The sequence below is a fragment of the Suricata suricatta genome, chromosome 2 (genome assembly GCF_006229205.1).
Source record: "Suricata suricatta isolate VVHF042 chromosome 2, meerkat_22Aug2017_6uvM2_HiC, whole genome shotgun sequence".
NCBI lineage: Eukaryota > Metazoa > Chordata > Mammalia > Carnivora > Herpestidae > Suricata > Suricata suricatta.
Window position 1 is genome coordinate 131,040,900 of NC_043701.1, and position 27,706 is coordinate 131,068,605.

Below are 27,706 nucleotides of genomic sequence, written 5' to 3' on the forward strand. Positions count from 1 at the left end.
ATAAGATCTTTGAACTGCCACTGGTTTATATTTCTCTCAAATCTTATAATCTACAGGCTCCTCTGTCACTTTTTGCTTGCAGTTTTTTTGTTAAGAAGACAATCATTTTTCAAATGACGCATTTCCCAGTCTTAATTTTGCCAATTGGCAACCCTGTGGCGTTAACATGTTCCTCCACTTTTATTTTCCTGTGAATTTGTTTGGATTGTGAGGCTTGATCAGATTTAGGTTCTTGGTTTTTTTCTCTTTTTTTTTTTTTTTAACAATGGGGAAGAAGTAGGAGTGTCGTAGGTGGTACAAAAGATTCTTTGTTTTCTTTGTTCTTTTCTGTTTTCCAGGTGCTCTGTAACTAATTTATATTACATTTTTTAAGTTTATTTTTAGAAAGAAACCTGTAGGAATGGGGAAGGGGCAGAGAGAGAGAGAGGATGAGAGAGAATCCCAAGCAGGCTCCACACTGTTAGCATGGAGCCTCACTTGGGGCTTGAACCATAAATCATGATGTCATAACCTGAGCAAAAAACTAAGAGTTGGCCACTTAACAGACTGAGAGCTGCCCAGATGCCCTATTATTATTATTATTATTATTAGTTTTTAAATGTTTGTTTATTTTGAGAGAGAGAGAGAGAGAGAGCACGCACACACCTGCCCAAGTGGGTAAGACTTAGAGAATCTCAAGCTGAGCGGAGATCCGACCCGGCCCTTGATCTTATGACTATGAGAGCACAACCTGAGCTGATATCAGGACTGGACTCTTGTCCAGTGTGTGTGGGTTTTTTTTTTTTTTTAATGCTTATTGATTTTTGAGAGAGAAATGGAGTGCAAGTGGGGATGGGTAGAGAGAGAGGGAGATGTAGAATTTGAAGCAGGTACCAGGCTCTCAGCTGTTAGCACAGAGCCTGAAGCAGGGCTTGAACTCACAAACTGCCAGATCATGACCTGAGTTGCAATTGGACACTCAACCTATTGAGTCATCCAAGTGCCCCAAAAGTCAGATGTTTTAAAAAAAAAAAAAAAGTCAGATGTTTAACCTACTGAGCCATCCAGGCACTCCTGTATTATATTTTAAAAATAATTTTATTGAGATAGAACACATATTAAAACGCACAGATTTAAAATATACAATATCAGTTTATCCTGAGCATTTTTAAAAAGATTTTTATTTTTTAAAATAATTTTAAAGTTTTATTTATTTGAGAGAGAGAAAGCTTGTGAGAGTGAGAGAGAGAGAGAGAGAGAGACAGAGAGACAGAATATCCCAAGCAGACTCCACACTCATTGTGGAGCCTGATTAAAGATTTTATTAAAAAAAATTTTTTTTTAATGTTTATTTTTTTGAGACAGAGTGCGAGCAGGAGTAGGGCACAGAGAGGAGACACAGAATCCAAAGCAGGTTCCAGGTTCAGAGCTGTTGTTAACACAGAGCCTAACACAGGACTCAAACTCAACAATCCCGTGAGCCAAAGTTGGACACTTAACTGACTGAGCCACCCAGGCACCACTGAAGATTTTATTTTTTTAAGTAGTCTCTATACCCAACATGGGGCTTCAGCTCACAACCTTGAGTTTAAGAGTTGCATGCTCTACCAACTGAGTCAGTCCCAGTCAGTTATCCTCGCATTTTTTGTCATGAAAAAAATTTTTTTAAATATTTTTAATGTTTTTAATTTATTCTTAGAGCATGAGCGGGTGAGGGGCAGAGTGAGAGAAGGACACAGAATCCAGAGCAGGCTCCAGGCTGTGAGCTGTCAGCACAGAGCCTGATGCGGGGCTTGAACCCACGAACCATGAGATCATGACCTGAGCTGAAGTTGGTCGCTTAACGAACATCTAGCCACCCAGATGTCCCTGTCATGAAAATTTTCAAATACTGAAAAACCAAAAGAATTTTACAGTAAACACCCATACACTCACTCACATTATAAATTCTATTATTTATTTACTTGTGTATTTTTATTTGAGAGAGAGAGTGTGTACAAGAGAGGTTGGAAGAAGAGAGAATCTTAAGCAGGCTCCACAGCTCAGTGCAGAGTCTGAGGCAGGGCTTGATCCCACGACCCTGGGATCATGATCTGAGCCAAATCAAGAGTCAGGTGTTCAATCAACTGAACCACCCAGGCACCCCTACAAATAATGAAGCAAAATTCACAAAACTAACTGTATAGCATGTACAATTCAGTGTCATTTAGTACATTCATGATGTTGTGCAACCATAGCTTTTGTCTACTTCCAAAACATGTCATCACCCAAAAGGAGATCCAATAACCATTAAGCAGTTAGTTGCTCTCCATCGCCCCTTTTGCATAGCCTCTGGCATCACCAATCTGCTTTCTGTCCCTATGGACTTACCTATTCTTTTTTTTTAATTTAATTCTTTCAAATTTTATTTATTTATTTTGGTTTCATTACATTTATTTTTAATTTTTTAAGATTTCATTACATTTTATTTTTTTAAATATAATTTATTGTCACATTGATTTCTATACAACACCCAATGCTCATCCCAACAAGTGCCCTCCTCATTGTCTGTCACCCACTTTCCCCTCTCCCTAACCCCCCATCAACCCTCAGTTTGTTTCTGCATTTAAGAGTCTCTTATGGTTTGCCTCCGTCCCTCTCTGTAACTTTTTTTCCACTTCTCCTCCCCCATGGTCTTCTGTTAAGTTTCTCACAGAAATATGGAATGCTTCACAAATTTGCATGTCATCCTTGTGCAGGGGCCATGCTAATCTTCTCTGTATCCTAAATTGGAAAATTTTAGTGTATGTGCTGCTGAAGCGAGCATTGGACTTCCCTATTCTTGATACTTCTTATAAATGTAATCATACAGTATGTGACCTTTTTGTGTTGGGCTTCTGTCAGCATATTTTTGGGTTTCATATAATATTTGCAATTTTTAAAGGTGAGATTTACATATTAACAGATTTTAAGTATATTTGTTTAGTTTTTACAAATTCATAAATGTATATAACCTAACCCCCTACCCAAATATAGAAATATTACCATCATCCCAGAAATTTCCTTCATGCCTCTGCTTCAGTGAAGTCCCCCATCTAGGGAGAGCCACTGTTCTGATTTTTTTCTACATAGATTAGTTTTGCCTATTCTAGAACTTGATATAAATGGAATCTGACTGTGTGTGTTCTTTCTGTAAAGCTTTGTTTACCTAGCATACGTTTTAAGATTAATCCATATTGTTGCGTCAGTAGATTCTTTTCTCTCTTTTTTTTTTGGGGGGGGGCCTTTTAATTACTGAGTAGTATTACATTGTATAAATATACTAGTTTGTATATCCTTTCACCATTGATGACCATCTGTATATTGTTTTGAAGTGGGGTTTGGAAGAATTGTTGTTTTATTGTCTCCCAAAAAGGCCAATTCTTGTACAGATTAGAAAAAATTGCAAGGGAAATCATTTTCACTACTCTCAATGAAACAAAATTGGTATTTTCTTTCCTCAAAGCATTTGGCGATCCAGTGCCATTGGTCTCAGAGGCCAGCAGTTATCGGAGATGTCCTTCAAGTCTACAGCGGCTCTGAAGGGAGGGCTATTATTTTCTGTGAGACCAAAAAGAATGTAACTGAAATGGCCATGAATCCACACATAAAACAGGTAAGTCTTTTTTCATGCTTCTCTAATTGAGATTATAGGGATGACTCACTGAACAAAAATACCGTCCTTTGTGGACCAGGTTTGATAGTCATTTTTAGAATAGAATCTAATTCAGAAGGAAGTTATAGCCAACCTTTCATGAATCCACCCATTTTCATGAGAAGGTTTTTCAAGACATTGCATAATGTGATCTTGAAAACATAAAGGTTGAAACAAAATGAGTTTCTGTGGGTAATATTTTATTTTTATTTTTTTATTTATTAAAAATTTTTTTAATGTTTATTTTTGAGAGAGTTTGAGCTGGGGAAGGGACAGAGAGAGGGAGGCACAGAATCTGAAGCAGGCTGCAGGCTCTGAGCTGTCAGCACAGAGCCTGATGCAGGGCTTCAACTCTTTGACAGCAAGATCATGACCTGAGCCGAAGTTGGATGCTTAGCTGACTAAGCTACCCAGGTACCCCAGAGTGGGTAATATTTTAAAGTTGTTGTTATAAAATGAGTCACAAATATTTATTGAATGGGTCAGAATACTAAGTTCATATGTCTTTTTTTCTTTTAGCTTTTTTATGGTAGAAAATTTTAAATGTATACAAAAGTTGACAGTGTAATGAACCCCTGTGTTCATTCTCCAGCTGCAACAATGACCTTATTTCATCCAATGCCCACTCCCTGCTCCTGAATTATTTTTATGCAAACCCTAGTTAACATATTATTACATCCATAAATATTTGGGTATGTGTCTCTAAAAGAAAATAATTCTTTTTTTAACCTGTAATACTGTTACTGCATCTAAAAAATTAATAGTAATTAATATCTTCAAATGTCAGTTAGTGTTCAGATTGTCAATTGCTTCATGATTGCTTTGTTTTTCTTTTATAGCTTTTGTTTAAAAAATTTTTTTAATGTTTGTTTATTTTTGAGAAAGAGAGAGAGACAGAGCATGAGTGGGGGGAGGGCCAGAGAGAGAGGGAGACACAGAATCTGAAGCAGGCTCCAGATTCTGGGCTGTCAGCACAGAGCTCCATGTGGGGCTTGAACTCACAAACTGTGAGATCATGACCTGAGCTGAAGTTGGATGCTCAACCAACTGAGATACCCAGAGGCCCCTATAGTTTTTGTTTTTATATTTTTCTTTATAGATTATAATAAGATTCATAAATTGTGTGATTTTATTATATCTATTTATTTTTTTACTTTAAAACATTTTTAGTTTTGAGAGAGCATGATGGGGGAGGGCTGAGAGCAAGGGGGACAGAGGATCTGAAGTGGGCTCTGTGCTGACAGCAGAGAGCCTGATGCAGGGTTTGAACTCAGGAACCATGAGTTCATGACCTGAGCTGAAGTTGGTTGCTTATCCAGCTGAGCCACCCAGGCACCCCAGATTATATCTCTTTAATATATGGATTCCTTTCTCATCTGTTTTTTCTTGTAGCCCATTTCTTTTCATTTAATTTTTTATTTTTTGAGAGAGTGCAAGAAAGGCAAAGGGAGAGAGAGAATCTTAAGCAGGCTCTATGCCCAGCACAGAACCAGATGTGGGGCTCAGTCTTATGAGTGTGAGATCATGACTGAGCCCAAATCAAGAGTTGGACGCTTAACCAACTGAGCCACCCAGGTGCCTCATCTTTTTTATTGTTGTTTAAGAAACCCAAGTTTCCATCATGTGGAGTATTGCTTTCCTGTGAAATCATTTAACATGTTCCTCTGTCTTCTGTATATCCTGGAAATTCAGGTTTGTTTTTTTATATAGGGCAAACCTATGTTATAGGAGTATATAATACATAGTTCTATTTTTGTGATGATAACATCCATTTATAGTAATGTTATTAGTTTTTATGTCTGTGTCTCTTCATTTTTGTTGTTGGAGAGTGGTATAGTAGATTCTTGAAGAAGGTCTTAATCAAATATTACCTGTTGATAATAGATTGCTTGTAAATTGATACCTGAAAATCATTTGGCTGGATATCAAAATACTTGGTTCGTATTTCTTTCATTCAGTATCTTAAATATGTTTTGCCATTGTTTTTGGAGTAATGCATATCCCACCCTCTGAACTCTTGTCTTTTCCCTAACTTTTTTTTAAAAGGGAGGTGGGGAGGAGGGACAGAGAATGAGGAAGAGAGAGAATCCCAAGCAGGTTCTGTACTGTCTGTGCAGAGCCTGACATGGGGCTCAAACCCATGAACCATGAGGTCATGACCTAAACCCAAATCATGAGTTGGACGCTTCAACTGAACCACTCAGGCGCCCCTTCCTCATTTTTATCTGGATCTTCTCTTCCTTTGCTTCTGGGATCCCTGGTATCCTCAGTTTGGATCCTAGGTCCAATACTTTCTCCTCAATGTGGGGTTCTTCCTGGCAATGGAACATTGGCATATTAGTTTTGAAAGTTCACATAGGGTCCAGGCTGTTCCAGCCTCTTCCAGATCTTACCTCTGGATTCTTAGAATACTCTGAAATCACCCATCAGTGTACAAAAGCACTTTCAGCTGCTGTTCTCATATTGGTCTGTTGTGCTTTGTAGGAAGTATCTGTTCTTAGGACCAGCAAATCTCCTCCCAGTCACATACATACACATCTTGTCCCTATCTGCTTATGTTTTAGAAATCATGAAAACACTTTCACTTAGTTTTGTCATAGATGTCTGTGGATTTTTAATTTTGTTATAGTTGCTCTGTTTGTTTTTATGGGAGAACCAGAGATTCAAAGACTACGCTGTCAACATCTTCCTCAATATCATTTTATCTAATTGTATAGTGTTAGCTTTGTATACACTATACACAGATGCCGATTAGTGAAAGTGATGGAGGGTGGTTGATTCACCTTTCCTGTTACTGCCTCAGAACACCTAGCAGCAGTGATGTTGCAGAAGCTCTTGTTCAGTCTCCTAAGGAGGAGCTGCCTCGCTGCAGAGGCTGGGTAAGAATTCCCCCCCTTACTGGATGATACTCTGCTTCTGTGCTTGGGAGCAATACAGTGTCTGCTCTGGTTACTGTTTAGGTTAAAAGTAGTAGCATATGATTATAGGTGGTACAGGATTTTAGGGACTGATGAGGAAACTTTAATGGTTATTTTCTTTATTTTTAACTACTTTTTTCTTGAGATCAGATTTTACCAAGAAAAATGCTTTTTTTTAAATTAAAAAAATTTTTATGCTTATTTATTATTGATACAGAGAGAAACAGAGTATGAGTAGGGGAGGGCAGAGAGAGAGGGAGACACAGAATTTGAAGCAGGCTCCAGGCTCTGAGCTGTCCGCACAGAGCTTGTAATGGGGCTTAAACTCGCAAGCCAGGAGATCATGACCTGAGCCGAAGTCCAGATGCTTAACTAATGGAGCCACCTACACAACCCTTCATATGACTTTTTTAAAAGAACATTAAGAAAATAATATTTCCTTTCTTGAGACATTTCTCTTACCTTAAGGTCTGTGATACCACACAGGTGTTCCTCCTTCCCCAGCTAGCTTTTCCTAGTTTTGCTAAGGTGTTTTTCTTTTCTTTCCTTCTTTCTCTCTTTTTTCTTTTTCTTTTTTTTTAAATGTTATTTACTTATTTTATTTTGAGAGTGAGAGAAAGAGCTTAGGTAGGGCAGGAGCAAAGAGGGGGAGAGAGAGAATCCTAAGCAGGCTCCACGCTGCCAGCACAGAGCCAGCCCAATTGCAGGGCTTGATCTCAGCGAACTGTGACATCATGACCTGAGTTGAAATCAAGAGTCAGACACTTAACAGATCACTTAACAGACTGGGCCACCCAGATTTTTTCTGTTCTTGCTTGTATTACATTAGTATTTTTTTTTAATTTTTTAATGTTTTATTTATTTTTGATACATAGAGAGACAGAGCATGAGAGGGGGAAGGGCAGAGAGAGAAGGAGACACAGAACAGGAAGCAGGCTCCAGTCTCTGAGCTAGCTGTCAGCACAGAGCCTGACGCGGGGCTCGAACCCACAAACCTGAGATCTGACCTGAGCCAGAGTCGGAGGCTTAACCGACTGAGCCACCCAGGTGCCCCTATATTATTTTTTTTAAGTTTATTTATTTTGAGAGAGAGAGAGAGAGAAAGCCCAAGTTGGGGAGGGGCAGAGAGAGGGAGAGAGAGAGAATCCTGAGCAGGCTCCACGTTATTAGTGTGGAACCCGAGATGGCGTTCGATCCCACAAACCGTTGACCTGAGCTGAAGTCAGACGCTTAATTGACCGAGTCACCCAGGTGTTCCGTATTCTTGCTTATATTTTAAATATTGCTATTGCTCACAGATCTAATCTTTGTACTTGTTTCTTCTCAGTATATTCTTCCTGAGTGTAGTGATTAATACCAGGGACTTCGGAGTTAAAGAGATTAGGGTTTAAATCCTAATTGTATATCCTAGTTTTGTAACCTTGAATAAGTCACTTCCATGTTTCTGTGCCTATGTTCTCTTTTTAAAAATGATACTAAAAATACTTCTTTCCACTTTTAAGGTTTAAGTGAAATCATTTATTTAAAGTATTTAGGACAATGCTTTTCTTATAGCAAGCAGCCAGTAAGTACAGATATAAAGAAGCATAGCTATGTATATAGATACATATGAGTAATCACTCCTGTGGTTCCTGTGCACATGCCAGTAATGTCCAAATCCTCATCCAGGTTAACTCTGTCTCCAGAATCTAGACCTATGTTCATCCTACTGGCTAGACACCTCAACCCATCATTGGGTACCTAAAATTGAATTCATTTTTTTCTGTTTTTCTATTTTCTCTGTCTCCAACATTCCCTGTTGTTGAATGGTACATCTACTCATAGCCTAAGCCAGAAATCTACGTATCACCCTTGACTTTTCTTCCTTACCATTTGCCATTCAGTTAACTATAAAGTATTTTTATTTTTTTGTTATTTTTTAGATGTTTATTTTTGAGAGAGAAAGAGACAGAGTGTGGGTAAGGGAGGGACAGAGAGAGAGAGAGAGAGAGAGAGAGAGAGAATCTGAAGCAGGCTCCAGCCTCTGAGTTGTCAGCACAAAACCCAGTACAGGACTCGAACTTGTGAACTGCAAGATTATGACCTGAGCCGAAGCAGGATGCTTAACCAGCTGAGCCACCTAGGCGCCCCAGCTACAAAGTATTTTTAGATGCTATCTTTCATGACTGAAAATGGTCCATTTCTTTCTTACTACTGTTGTAGAAAATTAAAATCTGGGAGTCAAGAATAATCCTTCTTTCTTTTATACCTCATTTCTCCTTTCTTCACTAGGTCTCCCAAGTTTCATCTGCCAGTAGTTCTTGAATTCATTTATGGCCTAGCCCCTACTTACCCTTTCCAGCTTCATCTTGTTATACTTTCCTGCTTTCCTGTCATTTCTGCACACTCTCCATAACTGCCATGTTTCCTCACACCACAGGGCGCTTGAACTTGTAATCTTCCCTGCGTAGCAACTCCTACTCATCTTTCAGATAAAAGTCTAGAGCACCACTTTCAGAGAATTCTTCCTTGCTCCAAACTAGGTCAGATTGTCCTCCTTTTTTTTTTTTTTTTAACAGATAGTTATTTTTATTCCTCCTCCTTTTTAAATTTCTCCTCCCCCTCCTCTACCTCCTCTTCACCTTCATCTTCCTCATGATGACCCTTTGTGCCATTAAACTTTCCTTTGGACTTACAGTCAGCAACATTCTTCTCTATGTCTTCAGCTTTGCTGCCTTATTGTAAGGCTGCTTTTCACTGTCACTAAAGTTATTCCGTGTCTCACCCAGCTTCTTTGCCATGTCTCCAGTGGAGATACCAGAGTTTGTACATCTGATCTTGGGGCAGAATTCCGAACAGAACAGGAAGAATCCAGATGGTAGCTTTTGGGGCATTAGGGTCCTTCATTTTCTTGCCTCCCCTAGCTGGTCCATAATTCTTCATTTCCTGATCATAGCGCACTTTATCTGCCTTTGCTATCACATCTTTAGACTTCTCTTTCCCAGACATTGTCTTCCACCTCTCAGAGCTCTTCTTGGAAAACTCTGCAAAATTTGAAAGGGACCTCTGGGTTTTTCTTAGATTCCTCTCTGCGTGTCTTCACAAAGAAGGCATAAGCAGACATCTTGCTCTTTGGTTTCTTGGGATCACCTTTTAGCCATCCTGACTTTACAACATTTATCTTGATTATTGACAGGTTCCCCATCAGACGCGGCCACACGAGGGCAGAGACCACTGTTCTCTGCTGTTTCCCCAGTATCAGATAGCCCTCCTATGAATGCTGTTTGCTTCTTAGACCCGTGCGTCATCAATTACAATTGTTGGCTAAATTTATTTGTATGTCTCATTATTTGATTAACTTCGATCACCCCTACCAAAGTATTAAGACCATGAGGATACAGGCAGTCTTATTTTTGTTTGTAATTTTATCCTTGGTGCCTGACATTTCGTAGGTTACTAAATATTTGTTGAATGCATAGGTGGTGATTGCCACTGCCTTGGTGAGGCCACTGATGTCTTTTGAATTCTACAACAGAGTGCTACCTAGGTCTCTAGCTTTTGGCTTGCTGTTTTTGCTATTTTTTTAATACATTCTATACATTGTAATCAAAGTGTTTCTTCTATAATGCAAATATGTTCATGATAGTCCTGCTTACAATCATTCAGTTGTTTAATATTGTTCTCAGGATACAATTCATATTCCTTTCCAGCCTCATCTTTAATCATTTTTTCCTTTACATACTGTGCTTCATCAATACACAAATATTGTAGATTCTCAAACACACTGTTTATGTATGAAGCTTTTTTTTGCCAGAACTCCCTAGCCTCCTGCTCTCCTTCTACCTGATTATTGGTTCCTTATCATCTGTCATGTCTCAGCTTCAGTGCTGCCTTCCCCTTAAACAAAATTGAGTTAGGTTTCCCTTGTAAGTATTCTTATGACACTGTGTACTTGATCATATTATATATCATCATACTGTATTGAAAATGCCTGTCAGCCTGTCTGTCCTAGGGCTGTTTCTTCATGATTGTTCCAGAACCTAGTGCACACCAAGTTCGTGAATCACTCAGGAATTCATTAGACTTAGTTACTAAGGTTTAGATATGGACTACTACTTTTTATGAACTTTTTAATTTTAATAGTGGCTAGAACGCTAGGAAATTTGTTTATAATAGGAAAATTATTTTTAGTACAAATGAAAGATAATACATAAATTATATAAAAAAGCTCAACTCATTTAATATTATAGAAATGTAAATTAAAACATTGGGAAATCATTTTTGCCTAAATGATTAGATTCACAAAGATTATAATGATTCACAATACACAGGGTAAGCAGGTTATGATGAAATAAAGACTCAAAGGTTGAAGAGTATATGGGCACAACCTCTTTATAAGACACTTTTATAATAGCTATTAAAATGTTAAATGTTTATAATTTTAAAAATTATTTATTTGCTTTTAGTGAGGGGATGGGGAGAGGGGGAGAGGGAAAGAGGGAGAGATTCTTAGGCAGCCTCCATGCTCAGTGCGGAACCTGACGCAGGGCTCAGTCCCACAACCCTGGGATCGAGTCAGACACTTAACTGACTGAGCCACTCAGATACACCAAATGTGTATAATTTTTGACCCCGAAATTCAACTTCTAGTTATGTTTCATACTGAAATACATCTATACTGAGTGGTCCAGAGATGTAAGTACAAAGGAGTATAATAGAGTATAGTACTTGTAGTATTGTGAAAGGTGAAAACTTGGATATGACCTAAACATCAATAGGATATTTCTAAAATAAATGACATTGCATCCATATGAAGAAATCATACCCAATTTTTAAAAATTAAGTAGAATTATGTCTGTAGATGTGGAAAAATGGCTAAGGCAATAAAGCAGGTTTCAAAACGGTACGTATATAGTATGATCCCATTTTTATAAGTAAATACATAATATTATATGCTGTTACGTGTGGGTTTGTATGTCTTGTGTGGTTTTTTAAAAATCTGGAGGAGTATTCACCAAATGACTGGTGAATTATTAGGAGGCTGATACTAAGGGAAGCGCTTACATTTTATATTAAATATTTATTTTCTGTAATCTTTGGACAATAAGCAACATCACTGTAATTACCAGAAAATAAGACTGGGACACCTGGAGGGCTCAGTCAGTAGAGCATCTAATTCTTGATTTTGGCGTTGTAAATTCAAGCCCTACATTGGGTGTAGAGATTACTTAAAAAAAAAAATTAAAAAACAAAAAAAAGCACAGACTGTATAGTGTTATGGTGCTATCAATTGCAAGTGTGAGTTGTACCCTTACTTTTTCTGTTTTGTCAAATAGAATGCCCAGTGTTTGCATGGGGACATTGCACAGTCACAAAGAGAAATTACATTGAAAGGCTTCAGGGAAGGTAGTTTTAAAGTTTTGGTGGCAACCAATGTGGCTGCTCGTGGTTTGGACATTCCTGAGGTGGACCTGGTGATTCAAAGTTCTCCTCCCCAGGTGAGAAATGAGATTTTATTTAGGGAATATAAGAACAGCTGTATAAATTGCCGTTTTATTTATTTACAAGATACTGCCTGGGATATGCAAAATATGTTATCTGTTCTTGCTCTTAGCCATGTTTTCTATTAATAGTGTTAAATTGGTAAGAAGCTGATGCCTTAGCAAATGATTAACTGGTATATGGATTTGAAGCATGGAATCATGCAAAGGAATTATAAAAAGTTGTCATATGAAGAGAGGTAGATTAAAAAATTCAAAAATTCAGCATAAAAGTTCTTTAAAATGTTGAAAGAACAAGATTGAAATATTATTATTGGTGGTAGTAGTTTTGTTATTAGCATTATTATTTGAATGTCGGAATGACTGTATAACTTGCCAGATTTTTTTGGTCAGAATTTTTTTAAAAAGTATTTAAAAATGCCTCTTTTATTTTTTAGGATGTTGAGTCTTATATTCATCGTTCTGGACGCACAGGTAGAGCTGGCCGGACAGGGATTTGCATATGTTTTTATCAGCCAAGAGAAAGAGGTCAACTAAGATACGTGGAACAAAAAGCAGTAAGTAGAGTTAAATTATTTCAGGCTTATTATCTAAACGGTGCCTTAGAAAAGAACTCTTTTTATATTTGTTCTCACAAATAGATCCTTATAACTATTTTCTCAGTTTAAGCTGCATTTGGATGTGAAGCATGTGGAGAGCTAAATTTATATGAGCTGCAAGACTTTGTTTTGATACAGCTTTTATTGTGAAGATGGAAGAGCTGACTTTCTCATTTTCCCCATGAATTTCTCTCTTGATTCTAAAATGAGAAGCACATTGTGATTTCACTATCTCATAGTCCGGCATTGTGACTGTCCACGGGTGACTGTGACATAGTCTTGGTGTATTTATTAAGATTATATTGAGTAATGGTACAATGGCCAGTTTCTATAAGAAATTATATACATTTTTTGTGGCCTGGATTTTTTCATGGTATTTTACATTTTTTCCTATTTTTATGATGTCTGTTTTTAAACAGTTTCATCTACTTTGTAAAAATGAGATAAGGTAGTAAGAAAAAAAAATTGGTAGGCAAACATATTTTTTCCTTTTTCGGAATCAGCTTTATTTTGTAAGTGAAATTTCATGATTATAACTAAGGGCAATTCAATTTTTTTCTTTTTAGAATTTGTAATTGGTGATTTATTAGAAAAAGCAGGTCTTTTAATCAACTGGGGCTTGGAAATCTTTAAGTCCAAGAAATGGAAATTCAACAAACTATATTAATTTAAGAATTAATTGTAAAGACTTCCATTTTTCTTTAATGTAATTCTTTCATTTTCAGGGAATTACTTTTAAACGTGTAGGTGTTCCTTCTACAATGGATTTAGTTAAATCTAAAAGCATGGATGCCATCAGGTATGCTTTCTGACCTTGCTGAATAAGTTTTCTTTTGTATTAGGCTATTCATCTTTAAGCTCTCCTAGTTGCAATATCAGAAAACTTAATCACCAATTTTACCAGCAGATTTTTAGTTATATTAAAATACGAAAACGTTGCTCTTTCTTTTCCCATTCATTCTTTTATCTTTAATTTTTTACATTTGTCTTGACCAAAAAAATGTACTATTTTTAAACCATAGGTCTCTGGCTTCCGTTTCTTATGCTGCTGTTGATTTTTTCCGACCATCAGCTCAGAGATTGATAGAAGAGAAAGGGGCAGTTGATGCATTGGCTGCAGCATTAGCCCACATTTCTGGTGCATCAAGTTTTGAACCACGATCTTTGATCACCTCTGATAAGGTAGAAATCTATTAGAAAATCATGTGATTGAGAAAAGATTAAAATTGAACCATAGATAATTTACCTGGAGAGAAAAACATGAAACCTTTATTTTGCCAGTACTGTGTTAACTGAAACTTACATACCAAAAGCTGTGTATTTTGTAAGTTGCCATGGAACCATGCAAATCAAAACATAGATGCTGTGCAGTTTACATACGCAAAGTAAGGATTGCCTGTATATGTGGAGGGGTGTGGTGTGACACTATCTGACCTAGTCCCCTGCTGGGTCAGTGTCAGATGTCAAAACAAACCACATCAGAGCTATTGGTTGCAAATAGTTCAAAGATTTACAGCTCTCTGTGATATAAGTGAGAAGAGTCCCTGGGTGACCGGACCCATCAATGAGAGAGCTCTGATGTCTGGGTAGAGAGAGAATTATTGAGAGAAAGAGTGTTGGTGGGAGAAGGGAAAAAAGGAGCAGGGCAGGTAAACTTACGTGTGATTGTTTGGTGGTGTAGGATAAATGAGTACATCTGGTGTGTCTGAGGTTTTCCATCTGGCAAGTGTTAATGGTTTAACCACATGTCATTTTGCTGGGAGTGACTTCATGTGTCCATCTACCCCACCTGCCACCCCCTACCCCCTACATGTATACTGTGTATTTGTAAAAAACCTCGGGATTTGGGGCACCTGACCTGAGTGGCTCAATCACTTGAGTGTTCGACTTTTGATCTCAGCTCAGGTCATGATATCATGGTTTGCGAGTTCGGGCTCCGCATAGCACTCTGCACCGAGCTCACTTGAGATTCTTTCTCTCCTTCTCTGTCTGCCCTTCCCCCACTCGCTTGCTCTCATTCTCTCAAAATAAACAAATGAATGTTTTAAAAAAACCATCAGGATTAAATTCAAGTTCATATGTTACATTTGCTGTTATATTTCTCTTTTAATCTGGAACTGTTTTCCCATCATTTTCATTATTATTATTATTTTTTTAAAGAGTATAGATATGTTGTCTAGATCAGAGTCTAAAATTTTTCACCTGGATTTTTCTGGTTTTCTCTTTTTCACACATCACATATCTTTTGCCTTTATTGAGCTTTTCCTGTAAACTGGAAGTAATGTCAGTGTGTGATTTTATATTCAGGTTAAATAGTTTTGGCCAAAATACCCTGGGGTGATACTATGTATTTTATACTACATCACATCAGGAGGCATATGATGTCCGATTGTTCCAGTACTAAAATTGGTTAGTTTGATCGCTTGTTTACAGTGGAAACTGCCATGTATTCCCTCTGTGAAGGTATCTTTTACTCCCTCTAGTTGTTTTTAATTTATTACTATTTTTTATTTTTAGTTTATTTATTTGAGAGAGACATACAGAGTGTGAGTTGAGGAGGGGCAAGAGAAAGAGTCCCAAGTAGGCTCCACAGTGTCAGCACAGAGCCCCATGCAGGGATTGAAATTACAACACTGAGATTATGACCTGAGCCAAAATCAAGAGTCCATTGCTTAACCTGCTGAGCCACCCAGGCACCCTGCCACCAAATACTTTTTAGTAAAATACTTAAACCATAGTTTTTAGGAAAATGTTGACAGACTTCTAGGCTAAAGAGTATCTAAGAGGTCATTTATTCCCAACCCTTATCTAATAAAGGAATCCCTCTTTGGCAGATGGGTCGTCTAACTTCTGATTAAATATCTTAGAAAAAGTGTTAATGGATTTGAAATTTTTTTATAGGTTAAACCAAAATCCAAAGTCCTTACCACAAATGCCCTACATGGTCTTCCCCTTTGTACCTCTTTGACCTCATCTCTTACCACTCTTCCCTTGCCTGTTCCAGCTACCCTAACCTACTTGTTACTCAAACATAAAACTACTTCCACACAAGACCTTTGCACTTAGTTGCACTGTTCTATATGTTCTTTCTTATACCACGTGGGTTCCTCCTTTACTTCATTTTAGGTCTCTCTCCAAATACCACTGTATTATAGAGGTCTTTCCTGATAACTCTGCAGTCAGATGCTCTACCACTGAGCGATACTCCCCGATTACCCTGTCTAAAATAGCTTACCTTTCCCTTTACTCTCGATTCCCTTGTCTTGCATTCCTTTTCTTCATGAAGCTTATTATATATCTGGCATTTTATGTTTGTGTATTTGTTTACTGTCTTCCCCACGTCATCACCACCACCCCTACTCCCAACACTAGAATATAACTTTCATGAGAGAAAGGACTCTTTACTGCTAAATCTTAAACACCAACTATGTCTCTGGCACATACATAGGGGACTCTCAGCAGATATTTCTTAGATAAATGAGAGGATCCTGGCTGGCTCAGTCAGTAGAGCATGCAAGCCTTGATATCAGGGTTGTGAGTTCAAGTTGCATGTTGGGGTTAGAGCTTACTTAAAAAAAATTACTACATGAATCCCTGCCTGTATCTTCTTCATGCTGATCCTTTTGCTGTTCAGTGAAGTTTCACAGAACAAGTAATCTTTGCATATGTAATAGTCCTTCAAAAGTTTAGGGGCACCTGGGTGGCTCAGTCCGTTAAGCATCTGACTTCGGCTCAAGTTATAATCTCATGATTTCGTGAGTTCAAGTTCTGATTCAGGCTCTGTGCTGACAGTTCAGAGTCTGGAGCCTGCTTCGGATTCTGTGTCTCCCTCTCTCTCTGCCCCTCCCCTGCTCGCGCTCTGTCTCTCTCTCTCTCTCTTTCAAAAATAATACATTTTAAAAAAATATTTTAATGCTTTTTATTTATTTTTGAGAGGCAGAGAGAGACTGCAAGCAGGGGAGGGTCAGAGAGAGAGGGAGACACAGAATCTGAAGTAGGCTCCAGGCTCTGAGCTGTCAGCACAGAGCCTTACGCGGGGCTCGAACCCCCAGACTGTGAGATCATGACCTGAGCCGAAGCCAGACGCTTAACCAACTGAGCCACCCAGGCACCCCAAAAATAATAAATATTAAAAAAAAAAGTTTAAAGAGATTTATGTCTTATTGTTTTTCCAGTCCAAGCTTTGACTCTTTCAGTATTTCCTTAATTCTTTACTACTTTATTTTTTCTCTGATGTTCTGCTTATTTCTTAAAGCATGAGTCTTTACAGGAATATGAAAAAAAATGGTTCTTTCAATGATCTGTAAACACTAGTCTTATATTAATATAGTTTTAAAGAAGTTATTTTTTAGCAGCCATGTTATACTGATGGCTCAGAACAATGTACAGTTAAGTCATGAAGTTAGAACTTCATTGTTCTGCTTTTGCTGCTTTTTTTCCCCCAAAGATAATATGACTTTTAATTTTTAAGGGGTTTGTGACCATGACTTTGGAAAGCCCAGAAGAAATACAGGATGTCAGTTGTGCTTGGAAAGAACTTAACAGAAGGCTAAGTAGTAATGCTGTGTCCCAAATTACCAGAATGTGCCTCCTAAAAGGAAATATGGTAGGTTTTTCTAGACAAATAAAAAACTTTTTAATCAACTACTATAAATGTTTCTGAAGACCAGCAAATTTTTTTCTTTCTTTTTTCAAAGTCTAATAGGGTGCATAATACGTTTTTCTCTGTGTGATGGTTTGCTTCCAGTTGTAAATTTGGGGAGTTATATAAATAACTTATTCCTCTAGAAAGCTGTAAGTCATTCTGCTTAGTTTGTCTAATAACCAAGTTATCTAAATTTCTGCTCTTATACACATATTATCTGTGGTTGTATGTGTTTTACACTCTAAGTAACTTAAAATTTCAACAGCTGAACAGCTCTATTATTTAGAGAATATGGGATGTTGACTGTTAAGTGGCCTGCTGTTGGTTGTTAATACATTTTTGAAATAGCAAAATCATTTCTAATCTTAGTGACTATTTCTTCTAATGGTTTTCAGAAAACATGTTATATGTATTCATCCAACTTTGCTACATAGGTTTATTCTTGCCTAGAATTTATTAACTTTATTATTTATTGGAAATAATAATTTCTGTCAAAGTGTATATATTACCATCAAAAAAAGTTTTGTAGCCAATATGAGACAAATATATGCATTCAGAAAAGATGTGAAGGACAGAGAAAATCTAACAAGATCTTTAGGCTAGACCAGTTGCTGTACTTGAGAATTAAATTAAATTTATTGACACTGTACCAAAGAAGAAACATCTTGGGTTATGTCATATTCTCATTATCTGATAAATACTGCATCTTTTCAGGATAGAAATTTTCCAGCACTAAATTTCCCAAAGAATGTATTACATGGATCATTTTACAGTGGACATGGAACAATGTTAAAGTGTTTACAAGAACCTTTCTAGAGAATACATTTTTAATAGTAGATTCCTGTTAGATATTGTGTTTACTTTTCAGATTTAGAAATTACAATAAACAGCCATTCTCATGCATTATTTATTTATTACTTGTTTTTAATCTTATAAGCATTCACAGGACACATCCTATCTTTTTTTAGCTATTGTAAGATTACCGCAGATATTAGTGTATTAGTAAAAATTCAACTCATCTGCATCTAAATAAAAATTTTTTTCATTTTGCTTTTAGGGTGTTTGCTTTGATGTTCCTACAGCTGAGTCAGAAAGATTACAGGTATTTAAAAAATATTATCTGTTAAATAGTTGAATATTTAACTATTTAAAATAGTAATACAAAAGAAGTCACAATATCATTATGATGCCTAAGTCAATTAACTTTCCTTTATATAATATATCTAGCCTGTATCATTTAAAACATTTTTATTATAAATTAATTTCAAGTATAAAAAAATAGAATTGCATAATGAATATTTATCCATCACCAGCTTCAGTTGTGATCAGCTCACAGCTGTCTTGTTTCATGTCACTTCCATCCATTTTTCTACTCTACTGTATGTATGCTTTGGAGAGAAATTCTAGGTATTCTATCATTTCAACCATAAATATTTTCATATACCAATGAGGGATACTTTTTAAAGACATAACCATAATGCTATAGTTCAAATCACTAAAATAATAATTTCTTAATATCATCCAGTTTTGTTTTTAAATTTCCTCTATTATCTCCTAAATGTTTTTATTTTTTGTCTCCTGAATATCTTAGAACGTAAGACCCATATATTATAATTTGGTGCTTCTTAAGTCTCTTTTAATCTATAGATTCTTGCTTCTTTCTCTGTCACTTAAAAAATTTTGTCTTGGGGCGCCTGGGTGGCTTAGTCGATTGAGCGTCCAGCTTTAGCTCAGGTTATGGTCTCGCGGTTCATGGGTTCGAGCCCCGTGTCTGGCTCTGTGCTGACAGCTCAGAGCCTGGAGGCTGTCTTCAGATTCTGTATCTCCCTCTCATCTCTGACCCTCCCCTCCTTGCGCTGTCTCTCTCTGTCTTTCAAAAATAAATAAAAAGCATTAAAAAATTTTTTTAAAAGAATTTCATCTTGGGGTGCCTGGGTGGCTCAGTCAGTTGGGTGGCCAACTTCAGCTCAGGTCATGATCTCATGGTTCGTGGATTTGGGCCCTGTGTAAGGCACTGTGCTGATAGCTCAGAGCCTGGAGCCTGCTTTGGATTCTGTGTCTCCCTCTCTCTCTGCCCCTCCCCTACTCATGCTCTGTCTTCCTGTCAAAAATAAGTACACACACAAAAAAAATTTTTAATTTTTTTGTATTTTAGCTGTTGAAGAAAGAGATGGTCTACTAGAGTCCTTCAGTATAGAATTTGACTGTTGCACTACTGTGCATATTTATATATGTATTTGGGTATTCTGTTTTTTAAGTCTTTAAAAATTCAGAATATATTGTGAACACATTCCTTTGTCAACTATACAGTTACTTATTTTTTAATAGCTCCCTGCATTAGGCCATATGGGTGGTCAACTTTGCTCTTTTTTTTTTTTGTAATTTTTAATTTTAAGTAGGTTCCATGCCCAATGTGGGTTTTTAAAAAAATTTTTTTAATGTTTTATTTATTTTTGATACAGAAGAGACAGCATGAGAGGGGAAGGTCAGAGAGAGGGAGACACAGAATCTGAAACAGGCTCCAGGCTCTGAGCTAGTCGTCAGCACAGAGCCTGACGCGGGGCTCGAACCCACCAGAACATGAGATCTGACCTGAGCTGAAGTCGGAGGCTTAACCGACTGAGCCACCCAGATGCCCCCCAATGTGGGTTTTGAACTCATGACCCTGAGATCAAGAGTCACATGGTCTACTGACCAAGCCAGCCAGGTCAACTTTTTTTTAATGTTCTGTTTTTGGACATTTAGGTCATTTCCAATAGTATACTGTTAAAACAGGACAGCCATGAATGATGGTATAGCTAACTCTTTTTTTTTTTTTAATCCGAAATCTGTTTATTAGAATAGTTTCCCACTCAGGTTGATTCAGGGTGCTTTTACTGCTGTTTCTGTCTGAAGGAGCCTCCTATAAGCCTTGCTTTTCCTCTTGTTGGCTGGCACAGGAAGGTGGAACAGCCTGCACACAGCACCACTATTTGTGGTTGAAGATGGTGGTGATTTTGTAGCACCTAGGGCACTTCATATCCATGAAATAGGAGTCGGGGCTCTGAACCAGGTGCTTCTTTTTTTTTCCTTCCTCTTCTCTTCTGGGGATGGCTACAGGAGGTCCTTCGTGAGGGGCTTGTTTTTGTGGGCAGGTTGTCACCATCAGAAAGGGGTAGTATAGTTAACTCTTTATGCATTGCCATGTTAATCTCTTTAAGATGAATTTATTTTTTATTTTTTATTTTTTATTTATTTATTTTTTTGAGAGAGAGCAGGGAAGGGGCAGAGACAATCCCAAGCAGGCTCCACACTGCCAGCACAGAGCCCTATGTAGGGCTTGAACCCACCAATCATGAGATCATGACCTGAGCTGAAGCCAAGAGTTAGATGCTTAACCAACTGAGCCACCCAGGTGCCCCTAGATGAATTTTTTTAAGTTTATTTATTTATTTTGAGAAAGAGAAAAAATATACAAGTGGAGGAAGGGAAGTGGGAGGGATGGAGGGAGGGAGGGACGGAATCCCCAGCAGGCTTCTACCTGCCAGCACAGAGGGAGGGAGGGAAGGAGGGAAGGAAGGAATCCCCAGCAGGCTTCTACCTGCCAGCACAGAGGGAGGGAGAGAAGGAGGGAAGGAAGGAATCCCCAGCAGGCTTCTACCTGTCAGCACAGAGTCCAACCTGGGGCTCAGACTCATGAACTGTGAGGTCATGGCGCAAGCTGAAATCAAGAGTCTGAGACAGTTAACTGACTGAGCCACCCAGGTCCCCAAGATGAATTTTTTTTAATGTTTATTTATTTGCTTTGAGAGAGAGAGAGAGCACATGTACACACAGGGGAGAGGCATAGGAAGGGAGAGGGAGAATCCCAAGCAGGCTCTGAGCTGTCAGCACACAGTGTGATGTGGGGCTCAGCCTCATGAACTGTGAGATCATGACCAAAATCAAGATTCGGTGGCTTAATTGACTGAGCCATCTAGACACCCCTAAGATAGTCATCATTTTAATTTAATTTAATTTAATTTTTAATTTATTAATTTATTTTTTCAGAATAATGTATTGTCAAGTTAACTGACATACAGTGTACACAGTGTGCTCTTGGCTTTGGGAGTAGATTCCCATACTTTATTGCTTACATACAACACCTAGTGCTCATCTCAACAAGTGCCCTCCTCAATCCCCATCATCCATTTTTCCCTCCCCATCACCCTCCCTCAACCGTGTTTGTTCTTGTATTTAAGACTCTCTTATGGTTTGCCTCCCTCTCTGTTTGAAACTACATTTTTCCCCTTCCCTTCTGCCATGGCCCTCTGTTAAGTTTCTCAATTTCCACATGAGTGAAAACATATGATATAAGATGATTTTTAAAGATGACTGCTTGGCCAGAAAGTTTGTGCATTTTTAAGTCTTTGATCATATATTGCCACCAGTGGTATGTGTGTTTGTCTCTGCTTGCTCTTACCAATAGGGTATTTTAATAATCACTTTCCTTGGCAACTCACGATCACAACGAACAGTTAACGTAGCAGGGTTTAACATAGGGATGCTCTTATGAGCGCTGATTTGTATATCTTGAGTAGTTTACCCTGACACCATATAATTTCCAATGGCTACATATTTTTGTCCTCAGCTGTGTTGACAGGTTTTAATCTCCATCATTAGCTCTCACTTCTTGCTTCTGTCAATATAACTGATAAAAGAAATACACTACTTGTTACTGGCCTACTTGTTTCATGCCAAAAATCAGTGCTCCCTTTTAGAATGTATAAACGGAGTATGAAATTATGAGCCTCAAAATGAGCCTAAGAATTTCTCCTAAGACTAAAATTTAGGAACTTTAATGGCTGTACTTTGAATATGTTTTTATTTTTGTTTTCTGGCTTTCAATTTTGCTCCAGAAACTTTGAATTTAATGGAAAGAGGGCCTTTAGCTAATAGTTAATGGATATTAAAAAAAAGTATCTCCTGTACCTACTATGCTTGCTTCTGGTTTCTATTTTGCACTTATATTGATCCTCTAAATTCCCCCCACAGGCAGAGTGGCATGATTCAGACTGGATACTTTCATTGCCAGCCAAGTTACCTGAAATTGAAGAATATTATGATGGAAACACATCTTCTAACTCCAGGCAGAGGAGTGGCTGGTCAAGTGGCCGGTCGGGCCGATCGGGCCGGTCAGGTCGATCTGGGGGCCGGTCAGGTAGACAGAGTCGACAGGGGAGTCGGTCAGGAACTCGACAAGATGGTAGAAGACGAAGTGGGAATAGAAATCGATCAAGAAGCGGGGGCCACAAGCGGAGTTTTGACTGAGTATTTGATAGTTAATCTACCAGTGTGAGCTTGCCTATTTCTGCCTAATCATGTACATTATCCACCAAAAATTAGGTCATCATAGTTGAGGTGTGTGTCTGCTCTTTGCGAAGAAGTTGGTCATATTTTTTTAAAAAGTATTTCACAAGAATGGTTGTAAACAAATCTACTTACCAGTTATACCTTTGAATAAAAAAAACCTCCTTTTATTGTCTCTTTTCACTATGTGTTAAGAATTTTGTCAGTGTAATCTTCTACGGTTTCTTCTAAAATATGATATTCTTCTAAATTAATCTTAAGATTACTTGCATTTTGAAAAATGTGTTGTATTTGTATTCAGATCATTCCTTCCATAGGCTATGTAGTAGAAAAGAAATCCCTTCTACATTAAAGGGCTGTACAAACTGGCGACTTGATTGGTTAGGTATAACATTTACATTCTAGATATAGTTAATTAAAGGGTATGCAAGCAGTGTATGCTCAATAATTTATTCACCAGATAATGATCGAAGTCCACTATATGCCTATCACTGTGTTGATCACTAGGGATATGGTGAACAAGGCTCAGCACTATCTTCATGAATGTACAGTCTAAAGACAAACAGTTATGAATGAGATTAACATCTAAAGGCTAAGTAAGATAGGTAGGATGGAATGTTTAGGACCAAATCGGGTATACCAAACCAGCCTTAGGAGTCAGAAAGGCTTTCAAGAAGTGATACCCAAGAGAAAAAGTAAAGCAAAAATATCTGTTAATCTAAGCAAGTATGTGTGAATGGTAGGAAGAACAGTTCAGAAAGGAGAGGGTTTGCAGGCAGGGAGAACAGCATATGCAAATAACCAGAGCCTAAGAATACCATAGTGAGTCTGAACAGTTAGTTCAGTATGGTTTGCATGTGATGGGCAGAGGGTAGGAATAAGAGAGAACAATTTAGTATTTAATAGGAACTTGATTTTAAAGGCCTTGTGTGCATTGTTAAGTTTAAACCTCTTGAAGACTGTGGTGAACCATTAAAAGATGTAAAGTAAGGAATGACATAATGAGATTTGTATTTTAGAAAAGATTATTGGCTACACTGAAGAAACTGGATCAGAGAAGAGCCAGATTGGAGGTAAGGAGACTTCTTAAGATACCTTTGGAATAATCCAAGGTAGAGATGTTGGTGGTCTGCATTAATGGTAGGTAACATATTTTCATGGTAAGAACTGAGTCATTTGGGAGCTTATTACTTGTCTAGAATACAGCTGGATCATATGTAGTGGAGTTAGGATTTAAACCCAGATACGTCTACCTCCTAAACCAGCATTTTAACCACTGTGCTAAATGGTGGGTGACATTGAGAAACATGGATAGATTTCCAAAGCTTTTTTATAAATTTTTTTTTAATGATTTTTATTTATTTTTGAGAGACAGAGATAGTGTGAGCAGGGGAGGGTCAGAGAGAGAGGGAGACACAGAAACTGAAGCAGACTCCAGGCTCTGAGCTAGCTGTCAGCACAGAGCCCGACGCGGGGCTTGAACTCATGAACCGTGAGATCATGACCTGAGCTGAAGCTGGCCGCTTAACCGACTGAGCCACCCAGGCGCCCCTCCAAAGCTCTTTTAAAAGTTGTTTATTATTATTATTATTTTAGTAATCTCTATACCCAAAATGGGGCATGAACTCATGACCCCAAGATTAAGAGTTAGCATGCTCCTCCAACAAGCCAGCCAGGCATCCCCAAATTTTTTTAGGAAATAAAATGGTTATGACTCAGTACTTGATTGAATTGGAAGATGAGAGAGATGCAGAAGAATAAAACGGGGGCCTGGGTGGCTCAGTTGGTTGAGCGTCTGACTTTGGCTCAGGTCATGATCTCATGGTCTGAGTTCAGGCCCCACATCAAGCTCAGTGCTGACAGTTCAGAGCCTGGAGCTTGCTTTGAGTTCTGTGCGTCTCTCTCTCTCTCTCCGTTGCTTCCCTACTTATGCTGTGTCTCTCTGTCTCAAAAATAAACAACCAAAAAGAATAAAACAGATTTTTGTCACTGAGATAAGGTACTAGGAGGAAGAACAAGTAAAGTTTTGTGAGGAGGGAGGGGAGACCTGATTAGTTCAATATTAGGTATATTTTAATATAGAATAGCCCATGAGATCTAAAAAGAAGATACACAGTATGCAGTTGGATTTAGAAGTTTAAAGCAAGAGAGAGATCTATTCTAGAGGTGTAAAGATTTGGGAATAATAAAAAACATGGTAATTGTAGTTAAGGCAGTGGAAGAGATTGTCTAGTGAAAGTATAGTAAGAAAAGAGGACTAAGGAGTAGACCCAGAAGCAAACTAATGTATTTACTACATAACAGAGGAAGGGAATCCCATCACCATCAAGAAGCAGTAAGAAGAAGGTAGAAAGCCCAGAAGTATGAGGCTTTCAAAGGAACCAAAAGATGAGTCTGAGATGGCTATTGGGTTTGGCAAAAAGGAGACATTTGACATGGGGAACAACTATAGTAATAAAGTATTGAGAGTAGAAACCACTGAACAGTGGGTTCAGGAGGAAATGAGAGATAAAGAAGTAGGGACAACAAATCTGTCTTCCAGAAATTTGGCTGTAAATAGGAAAGAATAAGCTAAAGCTGGATTTTTTAAAAATGTTTTTTTTTAATTTATTTTTGAGAGACAGACAGTGCAAGCAGGGGAGGGGCAGAGAGAGAGGGAGACACAGAATCTGAAGCAGGCTCCAGGCTCTGAGCTAGCTGTCAGCACAGAGCCCGATGCGAGGCTTGAACCCACCAGCCGTGAGATCATGACCTGAGCTGAAGTCGGACACTCATCTGACTAAGCCACCCAGGTGCCCCAAAGCTGGATTAAAAGACATGAGATGACAGAATTTTTTGTGTGTGCTGGGGGAGGATGAGGGAAATAAGAGCATGGAATACTACTACAGGAAAGAGCCAGAAAGGAGAGAAGAGAAAGAACATATGATGGAAGATCTCTATGAAGACCCAGAAGGATGAGCTTATGCAATGAGAATTTAGCATCAGAGGTAGAAGCACGTTTTGCCAGGAGGAAAGTATGATTATCATGGAGGTGAGTTTGCAGGTGTTAAGGTAAAAAGTTGAGGGAGCGCCTGCCTGATGTCTTCTATTTTTTTTCTGTGTTCTTCTTTCATGGTCATCTGCAGAGGGTGAAGAGGGAAGTAGTAGACTAGGAGATTTGAGAAAACTGGAGAAACGCTGAGTTATCACCTTAGAACAAGATAGAGGGCTTACTAGGCAACCTGAGGGTCCAGATGAGATTAGAGACTTCATTTTTTCTGGCAGCAATTAGAGCACTTGAGTGATTTCCTTTAGTAACACTCCATATTCTGTTGTAGGAATGGAGATGGGAGACCCTGACTGATCCAGGATTGGGGTTTTACTCTGTGAGATGAAAGGATGAAGAACTTTGGCAAAAGTGATTGGAGCAATGGTCCGTGGAATCTAGATTGCCTAGGGATTGAAGTGGAGGTACGGTTGATAACAGGGAGAATACAGAAAGGGCAAGGGCCTGAAGGTCACTGAAGTTCTCTGAATTTGAGATTTCAAGAGTGGAGCAGTTGGGGAGAAGACAAGTGCAGGGTTTGGTAGCAGGCCTGTTGAGGGGCAAAGGTCACTTCAGATGAGATGGTCAAAGAACTGAGAATCCAGCATCCTTTGGGTATTTTTGTGGACAATGAAGTTTAGGACTGAGGAGGGAGAGGAATACTAAGCCAATGAATGGTAGAATTTAAGTTATGTGAACAAGAAAAGTATAGGGTGATATTCCCACATGTTTTCAGGAGGGAAAAGGCATTTACATGATAGTGAAGGAGTAATGGTTTGGAAATGGTTTTGAGGAAAAGAAGAGGTCATGGATACCAGGGTACACAGGATATGGGGGAATGAGCAATGTGTGTTGGAAAGGCTCAGGTATGGTATTTTTCAGCAAGAGTCAGATTTCAGTTAAGCTACGGTGTGTGGGGGGGACTCATTGTTGGATTGAGAAAGGGAGAAATTTTGATTATGGGAAATGGGGTTCCAGATAGCCATGACTGGGGGCAGGGGGAAAGAGTCAGTTGACTGCATATGGGTAGCTGTGAGCTGTGATTTATACTGAAGATGAAATAGGGGCTTCATTCCTACAAAGGTGCATGAGTACTAGTTCTTTAGTCAGAGTAAATTGTATACCTACAATGCCCCAGGCACTGTGTTTGGGGTACAGAGGTCAATAATGTGTGCCTGGTCTCTGCCCTCAATAGCTCAGAGTCTAGTGAAATAAATGGTCACATAAACCTAGGTCCATGGCAATGACTAAGTGCAATAATTTGGGAGCTCTGCACAAGGGCACTTAGCCCAGGAAAGGGGGTAGGAGTTCAGAGAAAGCTTTTTGGACATGATTGAAAATGAATTAAGTCAGGTAAAAGAAGCAAAGTGGGAATAGACATCCAGGCAAAGGCACAGTATAGCTAATAAAACAAGGTCTCAGTATGGTGAACGAGAAATCACTCTCATTGCTAGGGTTCTGTGAGGAAAGCAGCGATGAGAATGAGGTAAAGTGGTATCTCAGAAGGCTTTGTAGGCCTTGTTTTGAAACCCGTTGAAGGCTTTCAGGAAAATGAGTGAAAAATATAACGCATGTAAGTGTGGGCTAGCAGGGTGGAGGTAGATTTTAGAGGTCCACTTGGTAAAGGCTGGCTTCCCTATTAGAAGATGGGGCAGGTCCTAAGATTAAGTAATAGCTTTCCATACCTTCTAGTAGAAGGTGGGGGCAGAATTATCAGCTTTGGGCTGCAGTTAGCCCCTTTGCTGTTTCCTCATGGAGCCCAGCACCTTCACACTTCCACCTTTCGGCTATTCAGAGCCTCCAGTTTGGTATTTGTGCCCTAGTGTGGTCACTTAACAGCTTTTTGAACTTCATTAAATCAGTTACCCAGATCTTCAGTTTTTGAACTTGTAAATGTCTGTTTTATTCCCTTCAGCATTAGAAATTTGAATAATGAATTCACATTTAGGAGGTGTGAATGTGAGCTTCCTCTCACATTGTTTTGTTTCATGTGTTTTGTGGGTAGTGTTTAATAAGGTTTTTAAAATTATATTCCTTTTTTTCATATTAGTAATATGCG

General features: G+C 38.4%; 1 protein-coding gene, 1 long non-coding RNA gene and 3 pseudogenes across 3 annotated transcripts in view; 1 reads left to right on the top strand and 4 right to left on the bottom strand.

The window, feature by feature from the left end:
• The window catches only part of DDX50 (DExD-box helicase 50), a 35,001-nt gene extending 12,196 nt beyond the window's left edge, over positions 1-22,805 (top strand). For both annotated transcript variants that reach the window (XM_029931796.1, XM_029931797.1), the window contains 8 exons: positions 3,464-3,613; positions 11,886-12,047; positions 12,488-12,607; positions 13,375-13,448; positions 13,672-13,831; positions 17,121-17,255; positions 18,352-18,396; positions 22,308-22,805. In XM_029931796.1, coding sequence (XP_029787656.1) covers positions 3,464-3,613; positions 11,886-12,047; positions 12,488-12,607; positions 13,375-13,448; positions 13,672-13,831; positions 17,121-17,255; positions 18,352-18,396; positions 22,308-22,583 — 1,122 coding nt within the window. In that variant the 3' untranslated portion in view covers positions 22,584-22,805. The remainder of the gene's footprint in view (positions 1-3,463; positions 3,614-11,885; positions 12,048-12,487; positions 12,608-13,374; positions 13,449-13,671; positions 13,832-17,120; positions 17,256-18,351; positions 18,397-22,307) is intronic.
• LOC115286118 lies at positions 2,673-2,785 on the bottom strand (annotated as a pseudogene).
• LOC115285474 lies at positions 5,861-7,114 on the bottom strand. The gene is made up of 2 exons (XR_003905536.1): positions 7,033-7,114; positions 5,861-5,967 (listed from the first exon to the last, which is right to left on the bottom strand). It is a non-coding gene; the product is annotated as an uncharacterized LOC115285474 (long non-coding RNA).
• On the bottom strand, positions 9,139-9,754 carry LOC115304045 (annotated as a pseudogene).
• Positions 20,168-20,432, bottom strand: LOC115304052 (annotated as a pseudogene).
• Positions 22,806-27,706: the final 4,901 nt, after the last annotated feature.